Raw genomic sequence first — 13,696 nt, 5'->3', positions numbered from 1 at the left:
CACTTCTTGAATATAAGTTTCAGCTAAAACCATTCTTTCTGTCAGCTTCTCTCTTTCTCTATATAACAGCTTATTTAAAGCCTTCTTTCTATATTGCCAAAGAATATAAGACAAATATTACTATAATATTAATTGGTAAAGAGGAGAGAAAAGAAAGAGAGAAAAGATAGGAAGAAGAAGGAGAGTGGGCGGAGAAGGGGAAGAGACGACAGAGAGAGTGGGCGGAGAAGGGGAAGAGACGACAGAGAGAGTGGGCGGAGAAGGGGAAGAGACGACAGAGAGAGCGGGCGGAGAAGGGGAAGAGACGACAGAGAGAGCGGGCGGAGAAGGGGAAGAGACGACAGAGAGAGCGGGCGGAGAAGGGGAAGAGACGACAGAGAGAGCGGGCGGAGAAGGGGAAGAGACGACAGAGAGAGCGGGCGGAGAAGGGGAAGAGACGACAGAGAGAGCGGGCGGAGAAGGGGAAGAGACGACAGAGAGAGCGGGCGGAGAAGGGGAAGAGACGACAGAGAGAGCGGGCGGAGAAGGGGAAGAGACGACAGAGAGAGCGGGCGGAGAAGGGGAAGAGACGACAGAGAGAGCGGGCGGAGAAGGGGAAGAGACGACAGAGAGAGCGGGCGGAGAAGGGGAAGAGACGACAGAGAGAGCGGGCGGAGAAGGGGAAGAGACGACAGAGAGAGCGGGCGGAGAAGGGGAAGAGACGACAGAGAGAGTGGGCGGAGAAGGGGAAGAGACGACAGAGAGAGTGGGCGGAGAAGGGGAAGAGACGACAGAGAGAGCGGGCGGAGAAGGGGAAGAGACGACAGAGAGAGCGGGCGGAGAAGGGGAAGAGACGACAGAGAGAGCGGGAGGAGGAGGAGAAGAGACGACAGGGAAAGGGAGGAGGAGGAGAAGAGACGACAGAGAGAGCGGGAGGAGGAGGAGAAGAGACGACAGGGAAAGGGAGGAGAAGAGACGACAGAGAGAGCGGGAGGAGGAGGAGAAGAGACGACAGGGAAAGGGAGGAGGAGGAGAAGAGACGACAGAGAGAGCGGGAGGAGGAGGAGAAGAGACGACAGGGAAAGGGAGGAGAAGAGACGACAGAGAGAGCAGGAGGAGGAGGAGAAGAGACGACAGGGAAAGGGAGGAGGAGGAGAAGAGACGACAGAGAGAGGGCGGAGAAGAGACGACAGAGAGAGGGCGGAGAAATACAAGACAGAGGGAAAAGGGGAAGAGATGACAGAGAAAGGGAGGAGAAGAGACGAGACAGAGGGAAAAGGGGAAGAGACGAGACAGAGGGAAAAGGGGAAGAGACGAGACAGAGGGAAAAGGGGAAGAGACGAGACAGAGGGAAAAGGGGAAGAGACGAGACAGAGGGAAAAGGGGAAGAGACGAGACAGAGGGAAAAGGGGAAGAGACGAGACAGAGGGAAAAGGGGAAGAGACGAGACAGAGGGAAAAGGGGAAGAGACGAGACAGAGGGAAAAGGGGAAGAGACGAGACAGAGGGAAAAGGGGAAGAGACGAGACAGAGGGAAAAGGGGAAGAGACGAGACAGAGGGAAAAGGGGAAGAGACGAGACAGAGGGAAAAGGGGAAGAGACAGAGGAAAAAGAGATGAGACAGAGGAATAAGAGATGAGACAGAGGAAAAAGAGATGAGACAGAGGAAAAAGAGATGAGACAGAGGAAAAAGAGATGAGACAGAGGAAAAAGAGATGAGACAGAGGAAAAAGAGATGAGACAGAGGAAAAAGAGAAATAAACAGGAAAGGAATGAGAGAAGAGAAAGAAATAAGGGAGACAAGAAAAGAACAGGAAGAGAAAGGAACGAGGCAGACGGGAAGAAACAAGAAAAATTTAAAAACAAGAGAAAAGGAGTGGAAGAGAGAAAGAAATTCAGAAACATTGAACAATGATGCATTCTAATGATGGAATGTTTAAATATTTGCAAATAATTAAATTTTGCGTCCATTTACAGAACATGTTTAACTACTTTTGTTTGCAAACGAGTTTTCCTGTGATCCCTAGAATCATTTGAATGATGTAAACAACCAAGAATCCAAACATTTGTTGCATTTTTTGAGAAAGAAAAACGAACTAATTTTTAAGAAAACAAAAAGACAAACTGACAATGATAAATATATTTTTCTGATTAACATCTGAAACCAAAAAAAATATAAATAGTTTAAAAAAGTAATAGAGGTAATAGTACAGTCATAAAAAAATTAGAATTAAAAAAAAATAATGTTAACACTAACCTTGACGTAGCACCGCATTCTGTATGGCATTAAGATAATCTAAAGAACTCTGCAAATACTGGTATTGCTAAAATAAAAGAAAATATTTTTTATAAATAGATACATAGCTGGTAACATTTTCATAAAGATTTCAATAGTAGTTATTACATAAAGTTATTACAACAACAGCCACTAAAATTTATTAAAAAAAAAAACGAACAAAAAAAGTACCAGTCAAAATCTTTTGCAGGTTTTTGCTATCTATGTATTTTTTGGCTTTGTTTTTATTTATTTGTTTAAATCTATTTGACTGTGCTATCATCGTCGCCATCATGATCATTGAGGAAGCCGGGCATTTCAAATGCTCTTTCTATTTGAACTTTGCACAAATCACAGTAATTGAGGACTCTTGCTAAATGTCTCATATTTGTTGGATTTGTTTTTATTTATTCATGTATAAATCTGTTTGACTGTACCCGTCATTGCTGTCATCATGAAGACCTGCCATTTTTAAATACTTTTTTATATTACAATATACTGAATATTAGCTACATCAAGTTGGCAACGAAGAGCAATTACAGAAAACTGCTAATGAAAATCCAATAAGCAATTATGTTAAATTGCCAATGAGCAAAAATCGAGATTGGTTAAAACATAAAAATTTTGTAAAAATTAATAAAATTACAAACCTCTAGATCATTATTCCAAAGGACAATGTATTCCCAGCAGCAGTTTGCCAATAAGACATCATTGTCTAGGCTATGGGGAAACTTGCCCTGTAGTACATCCAATTGACCTGTAATGATAACAGAAGATAGTTATACTATTTTAATTCAATTTTTTCTCAAGGAAACTGATAATTATAAAATGCTAGCAGGACCTATTAACCGGCGGTGCCTGGTGTAAGTACGCCCCTCCCCTTCGTAAAAAGTTTAAGTACAGCTGTTGTTGGTATTGCCCAACCCCCAACCTCCTCATGTTAAGAACGGCTTTTGGAATAGATACTCCCAACATTTTCATGGTAAGAATGGCTTTCGGAATGGACACCGTCAACCTACCCCTGTTAAGAACAGTTTTTGGAATAGACACCCCATTTTGTGGTGGTAGTAGGAGGTGCAAATACCATGAACCAACCTTGAATTTTTGTGTGTGCAGTGTCGGTCGGAAAAAATGTAAATGTTGGGTACTTATGTAATTTTTGTTACCGTGCTAAAATAATGTTATTATTTTGAAAGCCATTCTGAACATGTTAGAGGAGGGTGTTTTGTAAGTAATCTGCGCTTTCACCTTACAAATTTAATAATCACATGATTACATGTTGAATAATAACGTTATTAAAATTTCTCTGCATAAAGTTTGTGATGCCATTATAATATAGACAAACTGTTTATATCAAAATGTAGAAAAAAAAACTTATGTTTACATCATGTGAGATATCTGTGTTGAACTTTAAGATCCCCTTTTAGTTATAAGGTGAAGTTACAAGAACTTTTTTATGTTAGATTTGAAAATGACCATTTAATATTCAGCTAGGAAGCAGCTCTGCGGTATTGTGATGAGCAGTTCCAGGAATAGTTGCAAGTCTTTCCAGGTCAAACAATGGACTCTACCTGTACAAAATGTTGCTTGGTTGACTGAGCTAAGCAACAAGATTAGCGACAAACTAGAGGAAAGACTACGGCTACGTCAACAAAATTCATAAACATTCGTTGCTCTTATCTGTTTTTAAGCAGAAACAAAATCATGCATTTTTTTATATATCGTAAATTGACCTTTTAACAAAATACATTTAGCTTATATATAATGAAATAATGTATTTACTTAAGCCATGTAAAATATGTGCTGAAATAGAAATAGACTTAAAAAGAAAAAATATCCAACCATATGAGGCATAAAAACAATAACTTCCTTATTTTTAGTCAGATTTATTTATGTGGTTTATATCATTAAGATATTTTAAGCCATTTAAATTTTTTTCATGTGTATTGCAATTAACCCTTTGAAAAACACCATTTAGCTTATTTATAATGAAATTACATTTATATATTTTCTTGAATTAATTTCATGTTTGTATTTATGTTATCTATAGACGTATGTTTGTACGGATGTTATATATGTTGTCTGTCATAAATTCATTATATACGGCATAATCATGGTGACATATCAATTCCTGTTAGATCACTGAAGTTAAGTGACGTTGAGCTTGGTCAGTGCCAAATGGGTGGCCATTTGGTAAGACCAGGTGCTGTATGTGCTCTGAAATTTGGAGAGGGATAGTTACTGCTAGGCTATGCTTGCCAAAGGCATGCTGCATTAAAAATAATGAAGCCAACCCCCCTCCAAGCCTATGATTAAGGGATTGTTCATGTTCACGTATGTTATCACCCTCCAATTCTTTTTTAACAGATGAGATCACCCAATCGCTGAAGATGCAATGCAAAAGTATTTTTAAAAAAAATTCCATCTGATATCACTGTTAGGTCAAACATGAAACTCAAACTGGAAAACACTTTCATGCTAGTATCTGTTCCGGCTATAGATGGTACAATAATATAGTGGGGGTCTGGGTTTATGCTGCTAACTGGAGTGCTGAAAATATATTTCGGTCACACAAAAAAAAAAGACAAACCAGAATCTGACCTAAAAATTGTTCCTCGAATTTAATGTGCAATTGTTCAGCTGGTTCTTCACCAATCTCGACAGCGTCGATGGAGAGTTTACCGCGTGGGTAATTAAGTGCCTCGTGGGAGAATTTTGCTCTGCTCACATATTTGGCAACAACTTCAGGGATAGAACCTAGAAACAAAAATGAAAAATATTAAAATAAAACCAAACCAAGAATCAGAGACTTAATTTTACTGATGCCCATCAATGCCATTTAATGTGTATCTGGCCTAAACAAATATATGGTAGTCGATCCTAAAAGTTACCATTCTTTAGTAATATTTAGATAAGAGAGTGTAAAAAAAAAAATAAGCTTACAATTGGAAATTTTCATACAAGTTTAAAAAATTCAGTCAAAGAATGGAAAATTTTGATTCATGTTCAGACTAACCTCCTATATTAAAAAACAAAAATACAGAAATATCTTGACCTAACAAAAATATCATATACTAAAAATCCGCTACTAAGCAATTTGTAGCCATTACAATATAAATCAAGTAAATATGAATTATTGTTGAGTTATCTTGCTTGTTTTCTGAGATTTTTTTTTTCAAAATGGTGGCCATGACAGTCACTCCTGGGATACTCATAAAATTTTGCTTGATTTTTTTTGTGTGATAAATTTATATGACTTTTGGAATATTTTTGTTTCGTCACAAGTATGTGCATCATACAGATTCTTCTTTTTTTCGTTTTAGGGGGAATTCTGGACAAGAACTAAAATTTCTATTCTTTGAAAAGTTACAGCGATCGACAGTGGATCTATAATTGTCTTCACAAGGAGATTGAAAGTAAATTGGAAGAATGGGCAGAAGATGACTGAAAAGAAACTGATTATCTAAGAGTATGATTCTCAACATGTATTCAAAAGAACAATAAATAAAGTAAATCGTTTAAGTGTTTTGTTATTACATTAATTTAGAAGGGGGGGGGGGTTAGGGTTAGGTGAAAACTTTTTTTTTTTTTTTTTTAAACGAATGAGACACCATCATTAATCAAGATCCAGGGCCAACTTGAGGATGATGGTTAAAGAGATTTTCAGTTAAACAAACTGAGCATGTGGGGTCCCCCTCCATGAGTGAAAAATTTAATTTTACCACAACTAATGTTTGTGCAAAACTTTTTAAAAAATCCAAGGTATGGTCATTGAGAAAAGTGCAAACAAATGAACGGATGAATGATTTGAAGGCAATTACAGAGTTATGCCGGAAAATCAGTTCTGGCAAAAAATTACTTTCACCAGTTATTACCTCTTCCTCCATCAAGTAAATGTCGAACAGACACCATTAATAGATCAGACGGGGGAGTAGAAGAAATTACAGCATTCTTTGATTGAGGAATCTTGAGTTTTAGGAGGCTATTCAGAGCCAACACATCTTCCAGTTGACGAATGAGACCATTCCACTTTTCAATGTCGACACAAACGTCTTCCCACTCGGATATACTGTTGTCAAGCTTATCTGCAGTACTTGTATCAGCATCAGGATCCTAGAATATAACAAATTAAAAACAATACTAAGGATGGTTATTGGAACAAAAGAGTGAAAACTAAAAAACAAATGGTGGTTTCAACAATTCCTTTTATAAAATAAAAATACAGAAATATCTTTATAATGTTATGGATAAAAAAATCATATCCCAAAAATCACATAAATTGATCAAGTAGTTTTCTTTTATAGAAAATCATTTGTTTTTACGATTAATTGTAAATCGTAGCCATTACATGGCTGATTTTGATCTCTATTTTTGGAGAGGTTGTTAAGGGAGAAGTAACCAATGATGAATTTTACAAGATGGCAGAGGGAGACACTCTGTCCTCACTTCCACATAAAATTAAATTTTCTTAGTTAAGAAATAAGCTACTTTATCAATTTACATGATTTTAGGATTATAATCTTTTTAATCCATGATGGGTACATGCTTCATAAATATTTTTCTGTATTTTTGTTTTTAATATAGACAACTATGAAACAAAAAAAAAAATTTTTTTTAAATAAAAAAATAAGATAAGGATAGTGCAACATCAAACTACAACAGATCTTTATTAACTAAATGTTTTCAATTCTTATTATATTCTGCTATACCTGAACAGGTTTGTAACAACCCAATGAAAGAGCCATAAAAATAAGAACACAAGCTGAAGAGCGCTATCTGTATTTACACAAGGAAGTTATAATGCATGAAAGATAATATCACAACATAAAAATTAAAACAATGACCGAGCTGTAAAATGTATCCAATGAAAGAGGACCCTGGTAGTAGATTTTTGTGTGAGTAAAAAATTACTCCAACTAAATATGACTATTTTGTGAGAGTTAGATAGGTTGAAATTAATGTAGGAAATTCTGAAATTGAATGAAATTGACTAATAATTTCCAGAAACGTACATCAGTTATTGGCAGAAAGTATGACCATATTGGAATTATACATAGCATTTATGTTTATAATCCTATAATGACTGAATTTACTGTGGAAAAAAGTCAACTTCATTACATTAATATAATAGATCTGTTTTCAATTCTCACTAGATGAGGCTAGTGAAGTTAAAGTTCAGATACTAATGGGGGATAAAAATGTTGTATGATCAATTGTTGCAAAGTTATAAAAAGACCAGATTAATCAGATATTTAGATCTACCCAAATTTAAAGCAAGGCTCAATATGATTACAACAAAATGTAACCTAGTCCCAGGGACATGTGAACAAGGCAGATTAAAAGTGTGCAGCTTATCTTGAGGTTTTGAATTCAATTTTCAGTAAAGACAGTAAAGCAACAACTGAAAGAATACCACAATAGATTTACCTAACACAGATGTGCAAGAAACCAAATAATTATTGAATGCACCAAAAGGTCATTTGAATAAAGATAATGAACTTGACATTTTACAGGCTATGTGAACAAGAAATCATTTTTGACAAGAATTGTGGCTGGGTTGGAATATAAATAAATAAATAAATAAAGTATTAAAAATAATTGTTAAGATATTTTAAGTTTTAGAGTGAAGAGGTCAATATGTATGGAGAGGTAGGGTTAGCTTTTGTTTGTTCTGGTGAACATGAACAGAAGTCAACAGACTTTGCAAAGTAAAGCTTAGTTTAGTCTTAGGTGAGGATTAGTTTTGGGTTAAGTTAAAATTATGTTAGAGTTATGCTAATGTTAGTTTAGGTTTTGGTTATTTTCGAGGATAAATAGAAAAAAAAAATTATTCGATTTGTGCTATGCAAAGTGTTTAAGTTACTTTTACTTAGTCAAACACAGGTACTTTGGATCATGTCAGTTTTTTTGTCAAGTGGTTGCGAATGTAATGATTGAGCAAATCCTTCCATCACAAATTTCTAAGAAAATAAATTTTAGATAGTACATTACTCATTGCATCCCCATCATTTACATTTATAGCAAAAATGATAAGAAACGGTTCTTCTCGTTTTGTGTAAAAAAAAGAAAACACTCAGTTTTATTTTGTTTTCTCATGTTGTAAAAATTCATATTTCATTTGTATTAACATGTATTTAAATGTGTTACAAGCAAAGGAAATGGCGATCGTAGAAAGTTTATAACATATTTAGAAAAATGTTATATGTAATATTTATAAAGGATATGTGTGGAAAACATGTTAAGGTTCTTGCTAAGATTTCCCCCTATATTAAAAAACAAAAATAGAAATTTCTGCAGGATGTACATACCCGTGATGGAACAAAAGTGTCATATTCCAAAAATCACATAAAAGTAAGACTACTTGATTAATTTAACTGATAAAATAAAATTTTATGAGTAAGAGCAGATTGATCTTCTCATGTTACCATCTTGAAGAAACAAAGGGAGATAACCCAACAATTTAAACTTACAAGATCAGCTTTGTAATGCTTACGATTTCCCATTAATTGCTTAAAATCATTTGAAAATGATTTTTTTTATAAAAATAAAACTAATTAGTTCACATGATTTTTGGAATAGGATCCTTTCATTTTGTCATGAGTACATACATCATAAAGATATTTTTTGTTTTTTTTATATAGGGGGAATTCTTGACAACCACACATGTTAAATATTTAACTGTGTCCGGAATTAATGGAAGAATGAATAAACGATAGATAGAATTGACAGAAAAGTTTGAAAAGAAAAATGAAGCATATTGTATTCGCACGTTTTTACAGTAAGAGCATTTTCGTATCGGTTCAAATATTGGATAAGTACGAGAAAATGTGTGGAAAGAAAAAGAGAAAAATCCACATGTAGGAGAATTCTTACTTGAATGTGTTTCTGTTTGTGGCTCTGTAACAGAAGGAAATGGCAATGTTTTTACTGTTTAGACGAGTGATCTCAACCGAAAGAAGTGTGTTATTCCAGGAACTGCTTCTTTTTTTTTTTTTTTTTAATATGAAAAACTATGATGTTTATCTAACATCGGTAGTAACCGTGTTTGTTGTCATAGAAAATGTTTTAAGGTGACTAAGCATTTTACTTATTGTCTGTGTTAGTATGTCATAGTTTGAATATGGTTTACATGTGATATTACTGTTTTATGTAAACAGAACTATAATAATGTGATATGTTCTTTTTTGTTGTTTTAATATAGGGTGTTTTATTGAATGGAAAGGAACAAAAGGTATTTTAAAAAGCTAATAAAGAAAGAACACAAAAAAGTTTGAATTAAGGTGAAAATGTACATATCTTAACGTGAAAATATGAATTTAAGAGGTTTTTTTTGTATGCTAATGTGTTAGAAAGATAATTATTTATAATAAAGTTAAAATACATTTTTACGTGTTGCCAGTTAGATTGAGTTTATTTGTCTAGAATTTTTTATGTATTTTTTAAGTAAAAAAGTAAAAAAAAAAAAAATCTTCAAGCCCAAGTAGAGTAGACATTTGGTTTACTTTCGGCAATATCATAACCCTCACTTCCCTGATTTTATCCATAAGCGATATTTCTGATAAAAAGGAAAGAATTGGTGTTTTCTGGATCAAAATCTATCTAACACTTGTTATTGTTGGCTAGATTTGAACCTTGAATTAATATTTTTTTTAGATCCTTACATCAAGTAGCTTCATGTCTTGTCTGAAGCGATTTTCATAAAAAACAGTAAAAAATAAATGGTGTTTTTGCAAAATGTAAATCAGAATAACGGAATTTTTTTGATGCCATACAAGTAGTGATGGCAAACAGTTTTGTGTAGAATATCCGTTATGATATTCGAAGTGTATCTTATATGATATATCAGTATTCGTAATAAGTATTTCTAGGTACATGCAAATATGAACTGGTATTATTTACTAGCATATGTGAGATTAGGTTTTGGCTGTTTGCACTAAATTGAGTATTATAAGATGCTAGGTTTCTTATTCGGAAATGCTTTTTCTAAATGTTCAACAATTATAATCAGATACTTAGAAAAGGTTTGTAAACAGCCAATAGAATTGCCAGAAAATAAGAATTAAAGCTAAAAGGAGAATGTCTATTAACCTGGGAAAGTAAAGTTATAATAGGCAAAAGATATCAAACAATAAGTAAATGTAACAATGATAGTCTTTTCTAAGAAGTGGACTCTATGAAGTAAAGTTCATGGTGATTGATGAGAGGAGTAATAGATTTTTTTTTTTGACCAAGTGAAAGATACTTCTACCTTCTGTAAATATGAATTTTTTCAGAGAGTTAGTTTGGTCGTAATGTAAGAAAAATCAAATAAAACTGATGGATAATGTCTAGAAATATGCATCAGAGGCTGGTTGAAAGTGGGTCCATATTCAAATTATAAGTGACGTTTCTGTGTATAGTTCTATGATATTTTACTGAGGTGAAGAATCAACATAATTTTTTTTATATATTGTCATGAGAAAACTTGGCATAATACAAAAGTGGCTCTCCCACCTCCTTTTTACTTTTATATATCAGTCAGACACCCCACTATACTCCCTCCCTATCGAAATATATGGCAAACAAAAATATCCACACCTAAACCAATGAAAGGAAGCCAGCCAAATACCCCCATCCCCATCAAAACATTCAACAAGCGAAAACACCATGCATCAAACTATGAGCAGAAGCTAGACAGACATCTCACCTCCCAAATAAAAAAGTGTGCAAAAAAACTTTTTTGTACGAATCAAGGGGAAGTGCAAAAAAAAAAGAAAGTCAGTTGAATGATACAAATGGAAGCAACCACATTGTCAAGCTGAAAGAGGGACATTTTGATTGGTGGTGCAATTCCAAGAACGTGCAGGGTAACTTTGACGAGTTGAAACAACTCATTGATTGAGGAATTCCAAAACTGTATACCTGATGACATGAGGATGCACCTGACTGACAAAAAAGCCGAAACAGTGCTCGATATAGCCACATCGGCAGACGAATACATGTTAACACACAAAAGAAGTAGAGTAAAACCCAAAGGACTTACACATTCATAAGTCAGGGAGCATTGTATGGTAAAAGAGATGAATGACAATCCACAGGTGCCCATCAGGAACTCTCTAAGTACAGCTAACTGACCATTACTGGGATGGAAAACAAGACCCATAGTGTGCTTCAACTGTGGGAAGACGGGTCACATAACTGCAAAATGCCAGGCGAAGCGATTCACCAAGATGAATCAGGGTATCCCAGGCAAGCCACAAGGGGTAATATCTCAAGGAATAGACAAAACATATGAACCCTTCATATCAAAAGGATATATCGCCCGAGAGAAAGAAAGTCAAGGGGAACCGATTAACATTCTCAGAGATATGGGTGCATCCCAGTCCCTAGTGAAAAAGAAACAAATGCCTAAGGAAGCAATAAGAGCTGCAGGTAGATTATGATTAGGGGCATATGGAAACAAACCCATAATGGTCCCATTATTCAAAGTCCAACTAGTATCAGACTGGGGCTCACGAGAAGTCACAGTAGGGGTAATTGTCAATCGTCCAATGACTGGCTTGGCCGTGATATTACCCAAAATCAGGACAGGTCACAAATTTATGCTAACTATAATGTGTGTGTCCATGAGATTCATCAAGGCGATCCCATTATGCAACATGTCCATGAAGAAGGTGGTAGACACCCCGATAAATTTATTTTATCAAAATGGGGCTACCCAGAATCATACAGACCGACAAAGGGTCTAACTTTATGTCGAGGCTATTTAAGCAAGTTACAGAGCAATTGGGAATCATCCATATAAAGTTCAGCGCTCATCAGCCTCAGTCACAGGGAGCATTAGAATGATTTTATGCCACCTTGAAGACCATATTAAGCTATTGTGTGGAGCACAATATCAAATAGGACCGATTTCATTTGTGCTTTTGCAGTTCAGAAAGCAGTCCAGAAGTTGTTAGGATTCAGCCTTTTTGAATTAGTCTTCGGTCATCAAATGTGAGGACCATTGAAAGTGATAAAAGAGTAATGGGTCAGTAATAAGTCTATGCTGAATAATATGTCAGATTACGTCATTAAGGTACCACAGACTTTAGCTGAAGCACAGAAATTGGCCAAGACTCACTTAGTAAATAGAGAATTTGAGGAGGGGGAGGAAATGTTAATACTCCTATCTCTAAATGGTCAACCATTCAAGGCGAAATATCAATCAATGACCGTAGACAATCGCTGAAAAGATAAGCCCTCTAAACTATAGAGGCAAGACACAAAGAAATATTTTAGGAGTGGGAGAAAAATCAGTACTGGCAGCGCCATGCCACAGCAAAGCTGCAAATAAAGAATAACCTGAAAGAGACCTTTACGTAGAGAAGAATGCACCCATTGTTAAAGAATTTGGAGATACTAGGAGACTTAGAGTGAAAACTTGCACATTTATCCCCAGAAGAAGGGCAGAGATTAAAGGAAATACTAATGGAATATATACACCTATTCAATGATGCACCTACGTGCACGAAAGCAACGGTGCATGACATTGAGCTAAAAGAAACCAAACCAATTAGACAACACCCATATCGCTCAAGTCCAAGAAAGTTAGAAATAATGAAGACAGAAAAAGAATACATGTTAAAACATGAGATAATAGATGGGCATCACCGTGTGCTGGTTGATAAACCTGACGGAACGATAAGATTCTGTATGGACTACAGCAGAGTAAATGCAGTAACCAAGGCGGACACATACCCCATGCCTAGGATGGACAATTGCATAGATAAAATAGGCCATGCCAAATACATCACAAAATGTGACCTCCTGAAGAGGTATTGACCACTGCCCTTAATCCAAAGAGCCAAGCAAATATTGGCATTTGTAACTCCGGAAGGAACATACCGATATTGGGTAATGCCATTTGGGATGACAAATTCCCAAGCAACGTTTGTGAGGTTAATGAATGCATGCCTTGCTGGGATTACAAATGTAGATACATACATTGATGACAGTCATATGCAATGACATGTGAGCAGAACATGTCAAAATGATCTAGAAGATTAAGAACGGCTAAATTAATGATAAACTTAGCTAAGACAGAGTTCTGCCATGCAGAGGTAAAATATGTAGTGGGCCATGGGAGAATCACCCCAGTGATACAAGAAATACCAAGGTACAAGAAATAGAGAATTATCCAATGCCTAGAAATGTCAGGATCCTGAGGTGATTCCTGGGCATGGCAGGATATTACCGCCGGTTCTGCAGAAATTTTGCAAATCTCACCGCACCGCTAACAGAGTTGCTGAAAAAGCATAAGAAATTTCAATGGACACCCAAGAAGAGTTTGAGAAAATCAAGTGCATGCTAAGTACTGAACTAGTGTTAAAGACTCCATCGTTTGATAAACGCTTCAGTGTAACAGTAGATGCCAGCAATAGCGAGATTGGAGCAGTGTTGTTACAAGTGGGAAAGGATAACC

General features: G+C 35.8%; 1 protein-coding gene across 10 annotated transcripts in view; it reads right to left on the bottom strand.

Moving 5' to 3' along the window:
* The window catches only part of LOC145260522 (rab3 GTPase-activating protein non-catalytic subunit-like), a 173,746-nt gene that overhangs the window by 56,983 nt on the left and 103,067 nt on the right, over nt 1-13,696 (bottom strand). For 5 of the 10 annotated variants that reach the window (XM_080118664.1, XM_080118662.1, XM_080118657.1 and 2 more), the window contains 5 exons: nt 9,127-9,150; nt 6,129-6,366; nt 4,855-5,010; nt 2,904-3,010; nt 2,236-2,302 (listed from right to left, as the gene is read on the bottom strand). In XM_080118664.1, coding sequence (XP_079974790.1) covers nt 2,236-2,302; nt 2,904-3,010; nt 4,855-5,010; nt 6,129-6,366; nt 9,127-9,150 — 592 coding nt within the window. The remainder of the gene's footprint in view (nt 1-2,235; nt 2,303-2,903; nt 3,011-4,854; nt 5,011-6,128; nt 6,367-9,126; nt 9,151-13,696) is intronic. The other 5 variants (XM_080118666.1, XM_080118667.1, XM_080118659.1 and 2 more) reach the window with 1 other exon arrangement.

Source organism: Euprymna scolopes, chromosome 36 (assembly GCF_053919585.1).
Source record: "Euprymna scolopes isolate OS-2025 chromosome 36, ASM5391958v1, whole genome shotgun sequence".
Lineage (NCBI taxonomy): Eukaryota > Metazoa > Mollusca > Cephalopoda > Sepiida > Sepiolidae > Euprymna > Euprymna scolopes.
Note: the sequence above shows the minus strand (reverse complement) of the source record. Positions and strands in the feature narration are given on the sequence as shown.